Consider the following 16,446-nt stretch of genomic DNA (forward strand, 5'->3'; position numbering starts at 1 on the left):
CCACTTGTGTGTCATTTCCATTTCTTCTGATCATGACAGTGGAACACACTCCTTACTCGGAGTGTAGTGGAGTCTCCTTCTTTGGAAGTCTTTAAGCAGAGGCTGGATGGCCATCTGTCGGGGATACTTTGATATGGATTTCTTACATGGCAGAATGGGATTGGACTGGATGGCCCTTGCGGTCTCTTCCAACTCTATGATTCTATGGCCTGTTATAGACTGCCAAAATAAAGCTGCTTGGGGTCTCTTTGGAGGTATGCTATTTAAATGATGCATGGGTCCTAAGAGTCCAGAGATTGCGCCAAAGCCACACTCCATTCCTAAGCACTGGAGTGCAGCTTTGGTGCATCTTCTGGATTCTTCGGTGCATGCATCAATTAAACAGCATACCTCCAAAGAGACCCGAAGCAGCTTTATTTTGGCAGTCTGTAAGAGGCCTATGATTCTATGAACTCAGCCATGAGAAACTAAGTCAGAGCCCTTTCGGAGAAGTACAGCATGTCTTTAAAAGGGAACAGATCCAACGAAGGGGAAAGAACATTGAAGAGAACTGTGTTTGCTCATTAGTTAAGAGATCTCCTTTGAACAACACAGTGATACAGAATCCTTTATCATTCTGGCCTATTGTGGATGGGTCTGAATGTGGAGGGATTGCTCGCCTTGCACATGGATGCGGCTGACAAAACCACACCGAACCCAGCGCAAAGTGGTTTCCTGTCTTGTTTCCCTCCCGACAAGCCAGAGTGTGTTAGATTCAGATATCATGTTATGCAGAGCACAAAGAGCTGGGGCTTGGGTAACTCCTTCTACATAAACCAGCATACACCACTATATACCATGAAAGAGTTCTGGCTTGCTTCGATGTGTAAATACACCAAGAATGTTAAAGGTTTGGTGGATAGGATAAAGAGGAGACGGGGATGGTTTTACATCTTGGCCAGCCCATGCTTTGTGCTTCCTTGGGTTGAAGCTCCAAACTGAGGTTGTTATCCAGGTATAAATGAATTCCTCCTTTTATTTGTCCAGGCCCTTCCTTGGAAGAGAAGCCCCTGCCACCGGCCGGGTTGAGCGAATCTGAGCAGGCTCAGCTCAAAGCTAAAGCGCCGGGAGTTGAGCTCAGTGTCACGGCTGTAAGCGGCACTGATCCCGGTTTAGCAGCCAAGTCTGTAGGGGTTCTCCCCCTTGGCACTCCATGTCCAGAGGCAAGCAAGGCTTCAGAACAAAACCTGTCAGTTGAGGAGTGTGGTGAGCAAATACGTATCTTCGGCAAACAAGCCTATGCTCAAATCCTGCTTGAACGCACTAACTTCTTAACACAAACGCCGGGTGATTTTGCTCTGAATCCCTGCTTGAATAATACCAGCGTTCTCTTAACACGCTCACAATAACGTCGGCAAGACATTTGTTCTAATTCCAACACTCTTTTTCTCTGTAACCCCCAGAGCGGGTTAAATCTAACAAGCGTTTTGAATAAGATTGAGTCCTGCCTTGTTTTCGGGAATGAAAAAATGCCCCTTCTCCAAATCTGGCATGCTTTCGTCATGATTCTTGTCCTTGCGGTTGTTAATTTTGGGGGAGGAGGGCATGGGAATCTCATCCCTCGGAATATCACTACTCTCTTGAATGCAATCATTTGTCTAAGCGACGACAACTAATAGAATCTATCTGGGGAAAGAGCAGGATTCTTTTAATACTACTACTAATAACTGCAAGTCATTTACTTGATGTTGCCTTTGCAGTGGCTCATTGGAAACAGCCTTCTTTCTCAGGTCTGTTAGGGCTAAGATTGAATTCTGGTTGAACAATATCCCATGGGTTTGGAATAATAGAATGGAATATCACCTTTGTAATTTGGTTATCTGCCCCATTTCTGTGTAGGTGTACTTTCTTCTAATGGTTGCAGTCATTTCTAAGGGGCCACATTGGGACTGAACAAAACAGTTGCTTACTGGGTCCAGTTAAATCTTAAATATGTGGGCCACGGAAAGAAGGCCGCACACTATAATGGCAAACTCCACAAGAGTTTGTCTAGGCTGGATGTTTCCTTTTTCTTTCAGCCTTTCTAAGGTAGTGCTTCCTTATCCTCTGGACCAAAATATTCCTGTTTTATTGCACCACTTGTAGAAAGTTGGGCCTTACAGACTGCCAAAATAAAGCTGCTTTGGGTCTCTTTGGAGGTATGCTATTTAAATGACTCATGGGTCCTAAGAGTTCGGAGGTCGTGCCAAAGCCACACTCCATTCCTAAGCACTGGAGGGCAGCTTTGATGCAGCTTCCGGATTCTTAGGATGAATGCATCCTTTAAACAGCATACCTCCAAAGAGACACAAAGCAGCTTTATTTTGGCAGTCTGTAACAGGCCTTGGTTCACTTTCTTTGAAATAAGATGGCAGGTGGAATTGTTTGCCGCAGAGATTTCCTAAACGCTGTTGTCTCTTTTGTGCGTGTGTGCATGTGTGTGCCCTCAGGTGTCGGCGTGTTTCCTCCACAAGATCCTATCCAGCAAATGATGCCCCCGTGGATTTACAACGACAGCTTAGTCCCAGGTAATGATGGCGGCTTTGTTTCTTTACGTCGGTTGTTGACGCGTGTCGGAGGACTGGCGAACAGAGAATGAAGCGCGGTTCTAAATACCGATTGGGTGACATTGGATTTTAAATCGGATTCTTCTGCTAAGCATAATGATAAAAACAGACACTGGCCTGTTACAGACTGCCAAAATAAAGCTGCTTTGGGTCTCTTTGGAGGTATGCTGTTTAAAAGATGCATGGGTCCTAAGAGTCTGGAAGCTGCACCAAAGCTGCACTCCAGTGCTTAGGAATGGAGTGTGGCTTTGGCGCAACCTCTGGACTCTTAGGACCCATGCATCATTGAAATAGCATACCTCCAAAGAGCCCCGAAGCAGCTTTATTTTGGCAGTCTCTAACAGGCCACTGTCTCTGCAGAAGTACATAGTGAAATTTATCAGAAGGGGCTTATTCCCTGTAGACTTTTAAAACTTTATTTTGATTGCTGTCCAGCTGGAGTTGCATTGAAATGTCTTTGGTGTGGTTGATGTTTGATAATGTCAGACATCAATGCGTCTCTCTGTCTCACACCGATTTCTATGTGCCAGCGTCTAAGAGAAAAACAAGGCAACTACTTTACCACGCAGTGCTCAGTCCCATTTTGACCAACCTTTTTTTCCTCTTCCTTAACAGATCTATACAAGAAAATTCTAGAAACAACTATGACCTCTTCTGGGATCGACACTGGCAAATTGTATCCCATTCTCATGTCATCTGGGCTTCCCAGAGAGACCCTCGGACAAATATGGGCCTTAGCCAATCGCACAACTCCAGGGAAGCTGACGAAAGAAGAACTGTATACTGTCCTGGCTATGATAGCAGTAACCCAGGTAGGACTGAGTTCACATTGTAAACTATATCTATCTATCTATATTGTGAGGTAAAACTCAGGGAGGTCCAGGCCTTATCTCTGCTTCTACTGTTTAGAATGACCACCTGTGTCTATATCTGTAACCTAGGACCAGCCCTATCCTTAGGAATATAGTGACTGCTTTAGGCCTGTTACAGACTGCCAAAATAAAGCTGCTTCGGGTCTCTTTGGAGGTATGCTGTTTAAATGATGCATGCATCCTAAGAATCCGGAAGCTGCACCAAAGCTGCACTCCAGTGCTTAGGAATGGAGTGTGGCTTTGGCACAACCTCTGGACTCTTAGGACCCATGCATCGTTTAAATAGCATACCTCCAAAGAGACCCCAAGCAGCTTTATTTTGGCAGTCTGGAACAGGCCATGTTGCTGTTGTGTGCCTCCAAGGCGCTTTCAACTCATAACAACTCTAAGGTCACCTTTCTTGGCATGATGTCTTCAGAGGAGGTTTGCCGTTGTCTTCCTCTGAAGCCAAGAGAGCATGACTTGCTCAAGTTCACACATGGCCAAGCATGAATTTGAACCCTGGTCTCCCGGAGTCGCAGTTCAACACTTAAACCATTACACCACACTTGCTTTCTTGGATGTCATGAAAAAGGCAGCAAACAGTGAACTCAATCGGACTTGCTTCAGAACTGATATGTATAAGACTGAAAACCGTCCATACTGTTGGGTCAACTGTATTGCTTTTTCTCTCCCCAATACAGAGAGGCGTTCCAGGCATGAGCCCTGACGCTTTACACCAGTTTCCTTCTGCCCCAATCCCTACGCTAAGTGGGCTTCCGATGGCCATCCCTGTCACCATGAGCCAGCAGCCTCTGATGCCATCCGTAACGCCAGTTTCCATGCCTCTTAACATGGGGCCAGCGGTTGTGGGGATTGGCATGGCCGCACCGGTGGCCGCAGCGTCGACCCAGACTTCCAGTACATTCATGCAATCTTACACTGCAAACCAGGTTAGTGTAATACGAGCCATATAATAAGCTGACTTTACAACTTAAGTAGAGCCATTTGGTCTTTTGAGCTAGGGTTGGCCCTCCCACACCTTAAGTGGCAGATTTTGGATGTCATGAAAAACAAGAAAATGGGTTACATACTTAATTTGTTAGCATTGTATTTTCAGTGTCAGGGACCAGTGTTTTGAGGGGTGCTTGTGTGGTTTTTGGCCTCATCTGCCAAAATACCTTGCTGGCTTGGTACTATGCATTTTGACTCCTAGGAGTGGGCTGGCATTTGTTGCTCTGTCCCAAGGAGCAAAACGTGGGCCAGCTATGTTTTAATCTCAGTTTTAAGCATTGGAGCTCAGCTGAATGTGTCCCATTCCACTGCTCACCAATTCTGTACCAGTTGGTTATAGCAAAGAGCTCTGTCTTTGAGAATGGCATATATAAATTAATGGCAGTTCTGTAGTAAATAATGATGTTGTAGGTACAAATGTGTTGTCATTCTGAAAGGTTCTCATGGGTTTGTGTAATTTAGGCAGCCAAACAAGAGGATGATGACTTCCAGGATTTCCAAGATGCTTCTAAGTCAGGAGGGCTGGACGATACCTTTCCAGATTTCCAGGGAGAGGTGTCTGGATCAAGCAAGGCGACTGCAGCCCAGCATCAGAGCAGGTAGGGAACTTAAACCTGTAATTTGGTTTTAAGGGCTTTGCACTGAAGTGTGTGTGTGTATTGTGTGGCTTTCTTCACCCTAATAGATATCTTGCAAATGCTCAGGAACAGGTTCTTTCTTATATTGTCAGGAGCCCTAGTCTTGGACTATTTAATGTTTGGCCCCGTTCTTAAGATTCGAGAACTTCTGCTCTCCTGGCTTGAAAACAGTTGTAAATTTCTCATGCGGCACTTTTTGCTGAGCTCTATACTCTCCTTTTATTTCAGTGCCCCTTCGATGCTGATACCCGTCTCAGGCGCGAAAAAAACGCCGTCTGCTGTGGACAAATACGCAGCGTTTAAAGGGATTTCCGCCGACAAGCCTGCGGACGTCCCGGCTTCCCTCGGAGGTATAAAGCCATTGCCGTGTGTATTAACGTGGTGCTTTCCAACTTTGTTTTTCTCAAGGCAGTGTGGTGTTGTGGTTTGAGTTTTGTCCTATGACTTTGGAGACTGCATACCCCATATCTGGAGTCAAATATAAAGCAACATTACCTGAAAAACCCTCTTCTTCAAAAGTGAGAAAAGAGTGTGTCAGTGTTATGCTTATAGCAAGTACATTAAAACTGTGATTAAAACATAAATTGCTTAGAAAATAAATTAAAAATAATAAAATTAATTCTCTTTTTTGTTCAAAATTACATGCGCCGTAGACGGCGGAGACAAGTACAGTGCTTTTCGAGAACTGGAACCGCCGTCCGAGAGTAAATCCGTAGGTAAGTGTGACAGTTGTGCGTGAGCCTTCGTGTCTTCCACACACAAATACATACGTACAAATTAAAGTTGCTTTCAAGTTATTTCTGACTTATGGCAACTTAGGAACCTACGGCCTGTTACAGACTGCCAAAATAAAGCTGCTTGGGGTCTCTTTGGAGGTATGCTATTTAAATGACGCATGGGTCCTAAGAGTCCAGAGGTCGCGCCAAAGCCACACTCCATTCCTAAGCACTGGAGTGCAGCTTTGGTGCAGCTTCCGGATTCTTAGGATGCATGCATCATTTATACAGCATACCTCCAAAGAGACCCGAAGCCCCTTTATTTTGGCAGTCTGTAACAGGCCTACCTTTCTTGGCAAGATTAGTTCAGAGGGGTTTTGCCATAGCCTTCCTCTCATGCTGAAAGAGTGTGACTTGTCCAGAGTTACATAGTGCATTTCCATGGATAAGGGGGATTTGAACCCTGGTCTCCCAGGGTCCTAGTCCAACACTCAAACCATCACACCTGGCTCATGGAAGGTTTTAGCTAGTCCAGCGTTTCACTTTTTATTGTCAGAAGAGAACTTAGTTTTGAATTTGTATCGCTTTTAACCCTTTCACCAGCTTACATTTCCAATGGAAAAGCTTGCAGTCTGCCAGTAAGTTGAGTTTTGCCGTGTTGTGTGTCAGTTTGGGTTAAGGTCAGTTTCACAACTTCCTTGGAAGAACCAGCATTTATGTGCCTTGTTCCAAGAAGTCATGTCCATGTAACTGGAGTTACATTTAATGTACCCTCAATGGTTACACCTTCTAATTAGAGTATGTTAACATGATCGAAATTGTGAAACTGATATTTTTTGTGTGTGTGGTTGTGGTGGTAATTTGAAACATTTTTGAAAAGCCCAAATGGGAGAGGTGTGTGTAAGAGGAAAAGGCTGGTGAATGGGTTAAACAAAATGCTCTACACACTCCCTTTCATAGTAATAAAATGCAGATAGAATATGCTTTCAAAAATAAAAATGAGCACATGTCACTTTCCACATTTTCATCCTAATAGTCTGAGAAGGTAAGAGTTACTCTACTCAGTGTGTGACTGTGATGTCTTGCTTATTCAGTGTACATTGCTCTCCTGTTCCCCTCTTTCTCTGTCAAGCGGAGAGATATAGGGCTCTTTAGATTGAGATGCTATAATGGATAAATCAGATATAGAAGGATCATGGATTGCCCCTTTGCACCATCCACATTCTTGGGAGGAAATGAAATGGAAATAATACAACGTAAACAACTTCCCTTGAAGCCATTTTGGGCCTGTATGTGAATCATTGTGTGCATTGCTTGGTTTGAGAGTTTGTCATAGGTGTCATTGCAGAAACCCAGCTTACATTTCCTTCTTGTCTTTGCCTTCAGGAGACAGCTTTGCCGAGTTCAAGTCCGCCGGAACGGATGACGGCTTCACAGATTTCAAAACCGCCGACAGCATCTCGCCACTAGACCCTCCGACGAAAGATAAGTCTTTCCCCCCGCCTTTCTCTTTGCCTACACAGTTGAAGCAACAACCGCAAGCAAAGCCTTCTCTGAATTTGGCCGACTTGGATCTGTTTTCCTCAGCCTCTGTTGGGGAGAACAGACCCCCGCCCTTCCCGGCCACCTATAATGCCACCAAACAGGCCTCTTTCCCACCACCGCCAGCATCAGCCGCCACCCCGACTCTGACAGCACCCAGCAACAGCTCAGTCTTGGCTGATGACTTTGCTGACTTCAACCTCTTTGGAGGGTTGTCCAGTTGTACCTCCGCCACGACTCAAGACGAGTTTGCAGACTTCATGGCTTTCAACAACAGTACCAATGCTCCGGAGCAACCGCCAGGGGATAAATACAACACCCCCAAGGCAGAGGCCAGCGCTGCTCCTCCAGCCGGTGCCTCCTTGGTCAGTGTTGCGAAGGGCGGGCAGAGTTCAGCTCCCGCTTCTACCAAGTACGACATCTTCAAACAGCTGTCTCTGGACGGCGCCACTTTAGGCTTTGAAGAACTGAAAGATCACACCCCTTCGTCCGCGAAGAGCGAGGACGACTTTGCCGACTTCCATTCCAACAAGTTCTCTTCCGGTTCGGAAAAATCCCTGGTGGACAAACTGGCCGCTTTCAAGCACGCCAAAGAGGACTCTGCCTCCGTCAAGTCTCTGGACCTCCCCTCCATCGGAGGCAGCAGCGTGGGCAAAGAAGACTCTGAAGATGCCCTCTCTGTCCAGTTTGACATGAAACTGGCAGATGTGGGAGGAGACCTTAAGCATGTCATGTCTGATAGCTCTTTGGATTTGCCAACGGTTAGCGGCCAGCATCCTCCAGCAGCAGGTGAGGAACTAGTTAGATTGCTCTGGTAACAAAGGCAGCAGATACGCATCCAACAGTGTTGCTCTCTGAGCTGAATATCAGTATTACGCATTGGTCCTCCAGCGAGCAAAGGCCTTCTGAACTTGTATTGCTGGCTAGCTGCTAATGTCTTAACCAAGCAGTGTTACTATTTTTGTTGTCTGGTTTAGATTTGATTGTTTTGCAGTGAAACCTTTACACCATGCAGTATTACTGACGTCCTCTTGACACCCCCAGTTCTGGCCAAAACACTCTTCCAGTGTTCATGGTGACACTAAGAGTGTGCAAGACGGACTACTACTCCCAAGGGATTGCCTCACCCCTTAAAGTTTTAGCGAGTGAGTTTGCAGTTTAGCTCTGGGCTGAAGGCTTTTGGAAGCCGCAAGCCTATATCCTATTCTTGGAGGGCTCATCCATCTCTGAAAGTCTCTTAAGATCCCAAAGTTGCTCATTCCCCAAAGGACTGAGATGTGTGATCATGTGCAAGGGCTGGTTCTCCCTCTTGGCTGTGAGAAATACACAGGGGTTGTAACTACCAACAGGGCTTAGAAGTACAGACTGAGTCCTGTTACTCTTAAGTATGGTGAGCTCTCTTTGCCCAAGGATTATTGTCATACACTCCATTCTTGTACACAAAGGTCCATACCTATGTATGGAGGTGTGTGTTTCTGTAAACACAGAATGGCCCCATCTGTGTGTTTTTCACCCTGGCATGCGCTCTTCAAAGTAAGTTCACAACGGTGCATACCGGTGTCCAAGAATACACTGAAATCACCATTCCTGACCCTACAGAGCCTGCTTATCTCAATGTGCAAATGCTGGGCTTCACAAATACCGCCACATGCAAATACCAGCCCACCTTGTGTAGTGAAAACGGCTCTGTCCTCGCAGGGCGCTAGTGTTATGGAAGCTTCTTCCATATCACTACAATACTTACTGATGCGCAAGAGTTGCATGGATGTAGCCAGTTGTGTGGGTTGCTCCCATTGGAGCTGACTAACTACTGTTGGGTGAGAAGGACACATGTCATTGCCCTTAGGACTTCTGGCGATGCCACACTTGTGTGTTTGCCAGCTTTCAGTGGTGAAATTAAAGCCGAGGGACCCTCAGGGCTGCTTTTGGAGAAGGTTTGCCCCTCTTAAAACTTCCTTTGTCAAATTGGTGCCAGAGCTTACGAACTGGGCATCTCCAAACCAGTTGCAACTCATTCAACTTTATGAGTTGCTGGTGAGGAATGGGGGTTGCTGCTTTTAAAAATGAGTTTACATAGAGGTAGTAAACACTGGATTTACTATTCCGTGGCCTTTGAAACTGGGGAAACGACAGTGTTCCAAAACGTTAAACAGTGTTATCCATGGACGTTTGTGGCAAGGGGGGCTGTGGGTGCCAATGCTGCTTCCTTTAGACACAAATTATTGGCCGCTTCTTTCTTTTTGGGCCCCCCCAGATCTTGGGTAGTGAAAACAATCACAGTACTGTAACCTCGCTTTCCGTTTTTAACGGGGCCGAAATCCCTCGATGGCTTTAGATGCGGGAGATTCCTCTTAACAGGGTGCAAAATATCAGGAATGATTCTTCTTCGTGAAGAAGGAAAACTGTTTTTTGTATGTTTAAAATGCTTGCGCAGGGCGCTGGGGGTTGTCAGTCTGCGTTCTCAGAAGTGTTTTGTTTCCTTTTGGTTTAACTTTGGGGGTTCCCCCCCCCAAAAAAGCACTTTCCCCTACTATTTTCCTAACCCGCCTCGGATGGCCGATGGCTCTTTTACGTAGCTCATTTCCAAGAGGCGAGTTTGACGTCCGTAGCAAAGACCGACTGTCGCCATTCGGTTTCTTTTGAGGGGTCCAAAGTCAGCAGGTTTGTGTGTGTTTCAGTGCTAAATACTTTCAAAGTGTCATTATCAGGTTTTTTCCTTCTCTTTCCAAAGCCGAAATGATCTCCTGATCGACTTTCTAGTGCCAAGTCCAGCTTCGTCCTTATGCTTCCTCTCCTGACATTGGTGAAGGGATCACAATTCTCGGCTCACACATATGTTTTTGCCATCCATACCTCATTGCTCAGTGCTGCATTGACACCAAAGCTAACCAGGTTTAATGCCAACTAGCATCTAATCTGGATCGGCATTTCAAACCTTGGCTAGGAAGGGGTCATAGGCCTGTTACAGACTGCCAAAATAAAGCTGCTTCGGGTCTCTTTGGAGGTATGCTCTTTAAATGACGCATGGGTCCTAAGAGTCCGGAGGTCGCGCCAAAGCCACACTCCATTCCTAAGCACTGGAGCGCAGCGTTGGTGCAGCTTCCGGACTCTTAGGATGCATGCATCATTTAAACAGCATACCTCCAAAGAGACCCAAAGCAGCTTTATTTGGGCAGTCTGTAACAGGCCATAGTTAGCCATTTTGTTGTAGTTCATTTTTTTGTAATGGCCAAGAAGGAATAGGGTTTTGGAGAAGCAGGGAAGGCAGCGGATGATCCCTGAATCGTGGTTCAGGGTCAAAGAAATACTAGCTTTTTCTTCTAGCCTCCTCCTTGTCCGAAGTTACTCTGAACTGTGAAGTCGAAGGCTTTCCTGGCCGGCATCCATAGATTGTTGTGGGTTTTTCGGGCTTCGTGGGCATGTTCTAGAAGAGTTTATTCCTGACGTTTCGCCAGCATCTGTGGCTGGCATCTTCACATTCAAGGCGAAACGTCAGCAATAAACTCTTCTAGAACATGCCCACGAATCCCGAAAACCCCACAAAAACCTATTGACTTTGAACTCTTTATTTATGAAATCCACTTTATCCATTGTCTTATTTCTCTCTCATTCTCTGTATATATATTTATATATCTATTTATATGCATATATGTCTATGTTTTGAAGCATTTCAGGCTCTGAATCGGTGATGCCCGAGTGTCTATATACCTTCCTTTGACATTTGCCTCCTTTTAAGTCAGTATTCTCCCTCCGCGTTTTCCTTTTGTAAACTTGAACTGTCAGAAAAGGGACAGTATCCCTTTATAAGTCTTTGGGAGAAACATTTGCTTGGGGGAGACCTCTTTTCAGTCGCCTTCGGAGCCTCGCAAGTGACATTCGTGAACCAAAAAACCTAAGTATTGGCACAGCAAGGAGGCTTTCTAATCTCCTTCTTCAGTGACAAGTTCATAGGAGAAGGTGAGTTATATAGGGACAAATGCTTGGCTGGGAGGGGACGAGAAAACCAGTTGCCTTCGAACCAAAGGCAGGGTTGGAGGTACGAGAGACGTCTTTTCTAAGAGGGGATACTGTCTCTTTAAACTTTTCCTTTCCTATTCTTTGTGTGGACGATAGCCCATATTTAATTCATAACGTGGCTTGAAAGTACGCTTTGGTTTGGTGCGCCTGCGTTTTCTTTTTAACCGCCAGGAACCGTCGGCGCACTTGCTGCATGTTTCCATTTCAACCGGTTTCCTCCGCTGCTGCCGTTTCCACGACTTTCTTGCCAAATTGTTAATTCTTTCAATGCTTTTTCAATTTGAATGGTTTGCTTCTTTTGGGGGTCTTTCATCCCCTTCCCCAGTTTGTCTTCCTTGACGCTTTCTATCACTGCAGCAAAGGCGCAGCCTCTCTTCCAAGTAAACTGTGCGGAGGTAACTAGTCTGTCGAATTTGCCAACCGATAAGCGATTGGGAAACCCTTTGTAAATTTCAGCCAGGTGGAAACATTCCTCTCCTGCTCCTTTTTCTTTCCCTCTCTTCTTTTCTCCTTCTCCGAGACTTACCTATTTTCCGGATGAATGTGCCTTTTTTCCGAAGCCTGCTTTGACGTTTCCTTGCGACGACTGGCCTGCATGCTTTGATTCTGATGCCTCCCCCTTTGAGCTCCTGTATATCATTCTCTTTTGTGATCTGTAAAGTCCTGCTGTGTTTCAATAAATATTGATCTTGGCATATTTGGAAAGTCTGAGCACGTGTGATTTTTCTCTTTCCTCTTTCCCTTTTTTGAGAGTCTTTTCTCGGGTTGCTACCGGCGAGGGAAAATAAATGTAAAGAGGTTTAAAGCAACCGTATCCCCTCCTTCTTGAAAAGTGTCTCTCCGTCTCTCTCCTTTGGTGGTTTTCAGGGTTGGAGGGTGGTCATGTCTGGTCCTTACATGAACCAAGATATAGCCAAGAAGACAGGCCAAAATAAAGGTGTTCCGGGTCACTTTGGAGGTATGCTGCTTAAATGACACATGCGTCTTAAGAGGCCAGAAGCCGCACCAAAGCTGCGCTCCAGTCCTTAGGACTGGAGCATGGCTTTGCCACGGCTTCCAGCCTCTTAGGCTGAAATATAGGGCCTACCTCCGCCAACCTGTTGCCCTACAGATATATGTGTTACACCTATTATTTTGTTGGAAACTACAATCTAGCATGTCTAAAAGGCACTAGGTTTTGCCGAAAGCTGGTCCTACAGTTCCTGAGATCATCTCCCTTGAGTACCACAGAATAAAAAGAGAGATGCGCCCAGCGCTGGAGCTTAAAATCTTGGTTTTCCTCACTGTGGCGATGGACGCCTCTTAAGAGGATTCAGATCTTTACTCCTCAGAAGGGTGATATCCAGCATTAACCAAAGGGAGCATTTACAATGCGTGCCTCTGTGGCCGAGGCTGGCAAATGCGCCTTTTCCTAGAGGATTTATGTTGGTTCACATTTCAACTGTTTTGCTCCTCCGTGCTTCTTCTAGGCCTGGAATTTTACATAGTACCCCGTCCTCCTCCTTCGCGGTCTCTGCGAATCGCACAGATGGGTTATTCTGCACCTGCGCAAAACAGCCCATTTGTGTGAATTCGCAGATGACCGCTTGACGAAATATGGTTCCAGGTAAGCAACCTGCCCTTTCACGGGCGACTTGGGAGTCTGAACCAGACCAATACCATCTTCTGGGCTTCTGGTGTGTTCCATTGTAAGATTGGCCAACTGGGTCAAGATTTTATGCATCTGTCTGCCTGAGGTCCTGGGCATCACGGTCTCTTCCTGGCTACACTACCTGGCAGTGGCGGGCATTAAACCTGACACTTTCTTTATGCAGAGGTGTTAGTGGTTTTATGAGATTGTCCAAATGCATCTGCGTAAGTAGACTGAAGTCTATGGAAGCTCACGCCGCCAATTTCTTTCTTTCAGTTAGTCTCAAAGAGGGTACAAGAGCTCTCTATGTACTTATTTTATGAGCATATCCCCATGTATTTTACATTCCCAAGGTGGATTCACTTGCACATGGCTAACAAAGGGCCTGTACGGACAGGCCAAAATAAAGCTGTTCCGGGTCACTTCGGAGGTAAATGACACATGCATCTTAAGAGGCCAGAAGCTGCCCCAAAGCTGCGCTCCAGTCCTTAGGACTGGAGCATGGTTTTGTCATGGCTTCCGACCTCTTAGGATGCATGCGTCGTTTAAAGAGCATACCTCCAAAGTGACCCAAAGCAGCTTTATTTTGGCTTGTCTGTACGGGCTCAAAGTGTACTCAGCTTTACAGTGCCGTTGCTCACAACCTAATGAAGACCAGATTGGAAACTGTATTTCAACTGATAGTCAATATTGTGTGGCTACTGAGGAAGAGGTGGGATACTACTTTTGCTGCTGATAATAAGTATTGAAATCTCCCATCGCAGTCTGTGTTTTGTACTTGCGAAGATGCTTAATGGGACGCTGACAAGAGTGTCCTGGTGCACATCAGGCTCTACCAGTATACCCCAGTACACCCCAGCCAGTGTCCCAGTGCACAGTGGGACAGATGCGCATCAAGACTAATGCACATAGGCCGCGATGCCCGTTGCACAGCAATCACTTTGCAGGCTTGCCTGTGCGGTGACACAACAGCAGCCTTTTACTGGATGCAACCATTATGGAACTGGCCAGTTCTACTTCCCACAGACTGTAATGCCTCATGTTGTCGTTGTTGTGGTTGTGTGCCTTCAAGTCTTTCCCACCTTGTGGTGACCCTCAATCTTGAGACAAGATTCATTCAGAGGGTGTTTGCTTTTGCATTGCTCTAGCAGTGGTTCTCAACCTTTGGTCCTCTAGATTTTTGAGACTTCAGCTCCCAGAATTCCTGACTGGGACTTCTGGGAATTGAAGTCCAAAACATCTGGAGGCCCAAAGGTTGAGAACCATTGCCCTCGGGGTTCACTTTCTCTCAAGCAGGGATCACATTGACCACAAATACGTCTCCGACGAATACCTCCCTAATGCTACTTGTTGTCAAAGGTTCTTCGCATGAGACATTTAGGACCCACACAAAACCCAGCCGATTTGGTTTGTACGTGTTGGTTTTTCACGGTCCGGTTCGCCCATGAATCTGGCGAACATGTAAGAAACGGGCCTCAGCAGTTGTCAAGATGCTTGGTTTTAATCTGATAGCGGTTAATGTTCAGAAAGCGCATTCCCAGGCATGTGGAAAGAAAGATATTAGCACCTTTTTGTAAGAAATAGCATCGGTCTTAGCCTTTTTGTCGTTCTGCAACAACCAAACCGAAATGCAGAAACAATATAAGCTTGACAGAAAGCAAACTGCAACTCCTGTCATCCAATCTGAGACTAAACAAAACTATTTGGGGACTGCTTGGGACCCATGGCAAGCAGGTGAGTGTTGATGCTCTTGGATTGTGTTTCAGGGAAACAGGGCGGAGGTTTGTGTTTTTCCCTTCCCAGCTTTCCGAGGCCAAGAAATGCCTTCTGGCACTGGAAACGTCAGCCCAAGAACGCTTTAGAGGGATGAGGGGTCCTGACACAAAAGACAGTGTGGACAAATACCTGCCTGGAATTGTGTCTTATCTCCTCACAGAAGGGCTAGTAAAGTTCGAGTCAGATGGATTTCCCTTGGAAGTCAGTCCTGTTACAGTGTTTCGAGTCTCTTTGGAGGTATGCTATTTAAATGACGCATGGGTCCTAAGAGTCCGGAGGTCGCGCCAAAGCCACACTCCATTCCTAAGCACTGGAGGGCAGCTTTGGTGCAGCTTCCGGATTCTTAGGATGCATGCATCATTTAAACAGCACACCTCCAAAGAGACCCCAAGCAGCTTTATTTTGGCAGTCTGGAACAGGCCTCACTTACATTTCCTTCCAATTCTGTCCCTTGAGTCTGCCCACCATGCTTCCCATAGCAAAGGGTAACATGTCTATGGAGAAGCATCCTTCCTATTTAGGTTGTTTGGCTTCAAGTCACCTGCCAGTTTATGGTGACCCCATGCATTTCAGGCATAACACAGGCATACTCAGAGGTGGCTTTGCCAGTTCCTTCCTCTGAAATATAACCTACAGAACCCAGTGTTCAATGGCTGTCTCCCATCCAGGTGGACCCTGCTTAACTTCCCAGATCAGACAGGATCTGGTGCCTTTAGCGTATCTAAGCTGCTCCATATTTAGGTAGAAAAGGACATTTTGGAGGTACTCTAGCATGCACTAGAATGATCCCGTCTTCTTGGGGTTCAGCACTGGGTGTGTTGGCTGGTTGCCGCTACTCTTAATGGTTTGGTTTTTGTTGTTCTCTCTTAGATCTCGATGACATGAAGTACGCTCCCTTTGGAAGCTACAACAACGGCTCTGCCCTGAGTAGCTTCCCGAGCTTTGACTGGTCTGACAAAGAAGACACCTTCCAGAGCAAGAAGTCCACCTCCGTCCCCCTTCCACCGGGAGCTGGGTCTTCCTTGGCTACCTCGGTCCTCCAGAAGAAAGAGACCTTCTTTGGCAGCTCCGAAAACATCACCATGATGACCGTTTCCAAAGTCACCACCTTTGCGAGCGAGGATGCCCTTCAGGACGCCAAGTTCTCCCCCTTTGCGCACTTCAAAGACGCCGACCGCCGCTCGGTGGACCAAAGCGACGAAGACGTGGAGGACTTTGGGGCGTTTGCAAAGCCTCTGGGGCAGGTCCGCGAGAGCCCGGCTCCAGGCGCGAACCAAGAGGCCAGCTCCAAAGAAGGCACTGACGATTTTGGCGAGTTTCAAAGCGAAAAGCCAAAGATCAGCAAATTTGACTTCTTGCTGGCGACGTCCCAAGGCAAGATGAAGTCTAGCGAAGAAATGATCCAAAGCGAGCTTGCGACTTTTGATCTCTCTGTTCAAGGTGAGTTGAATGAACATCATTGAAGTTGCTTCTCAGACCCAAATAGTTGTAAGGGATGGTGCCTCTGGCTGAAGCCGGCCAAGTAGATCCTAAGTCAGTTTTTATGTGCATTTTCAATAGTTTTATCGGAACAGAAACACAACTCATTGCTTGACTTGAGTTAGCCAAATACAAGTTAAATAAGTCTTACTTGTATGAAAAAGCTCAGTTGATAGGACCTTCTTAATGGCTGTCCTT

The 16,446-nt window shown here is 46.2% G+C and overlaps 2 protein-coding genes across 10 annotated transcripts in view; one reads left to right on the forward strand and one right to left on the reverse strand.

Moving 5' to 3' along the window:
* SHPK (sedoheptulokinase) overlaps positions 1 to 16,446 on the reverse strand; it is a 938,822-nt gene that overhangs the window by 402,163 nt on the left and 520,213 nt on the right. The gene's annotated exons all lie outside the window — the stretch shown is intronic.
* The window catches only part of SYNRG (synergin gamma), a 33,598-nt gene that overhangs the window by 7,255 nt on the left and 9,897 nt on the right, over positions 1 to 16,446 (forward strand). For 3 of the 9 annotated variants that reach the window (XM_042442332.1, XM_042442334.1, XM_042442336.1), the window contains exons 8-16: positions 1,027 to 1,245; positions 2,469 to 2,546; positions 3,201 to 3,397; positions 4,141 to 4,389; positions 4,913 to 5,049; positions 5,317 to 5,438; positions 5,733 to 5,804; positions 7,191 to 8,135; positions 15,640 to 16,209. In XM_042442332.1, the coding sequence (XP_042298266.1) occupies positions 1,027 to 1,245; positions 2,469 to 2,546; positions 3,201 to 3,397; positions 4,141 to 4,389; positions 4,913 to 5,049; positions 5,317 to 5,438; positions 5,733 to 5,804; positions 7,191 to 8,135; positions 15,640 to 16,209 (2,589 nt within the window). The remainder of the gene's footprint in view (positions 1 to 1,026; positions 1,246 to 2,468; positions 2,547 to 3,200; positions 3,398 to 4,140; positions 4,390 to 4,912; positions 5,050 to 5,316; positions 5,439 to 5,732; positions 5,805 to 7,190; positions 8,136 to 15,639; positions 16,210 to 16,446) is intronic. The other 6 variants (XM_042442333.1, XM_042442335.1, XM_042442337.1 and 3 more) reach the window with 3 other exon arrangements.

The sequence above is a fragment of the Sceloporus undulatus genome, chromosome 11 (assembly GCF_019175285.1).
Source record: "Sceloporus undulatus isolate JIND9_A2432 ecotype Alabama chromosome 11, SceUnd_v1.1, whole genome shotgun sequence".
NCBI classification, from domain to species: domain Eukaryota; kingdom Metazoa; phylum Chordata; class Lepidosauria; order Squamata; family Phrynosomatidae; genus Sceloporus; species Sceloporus undulatus.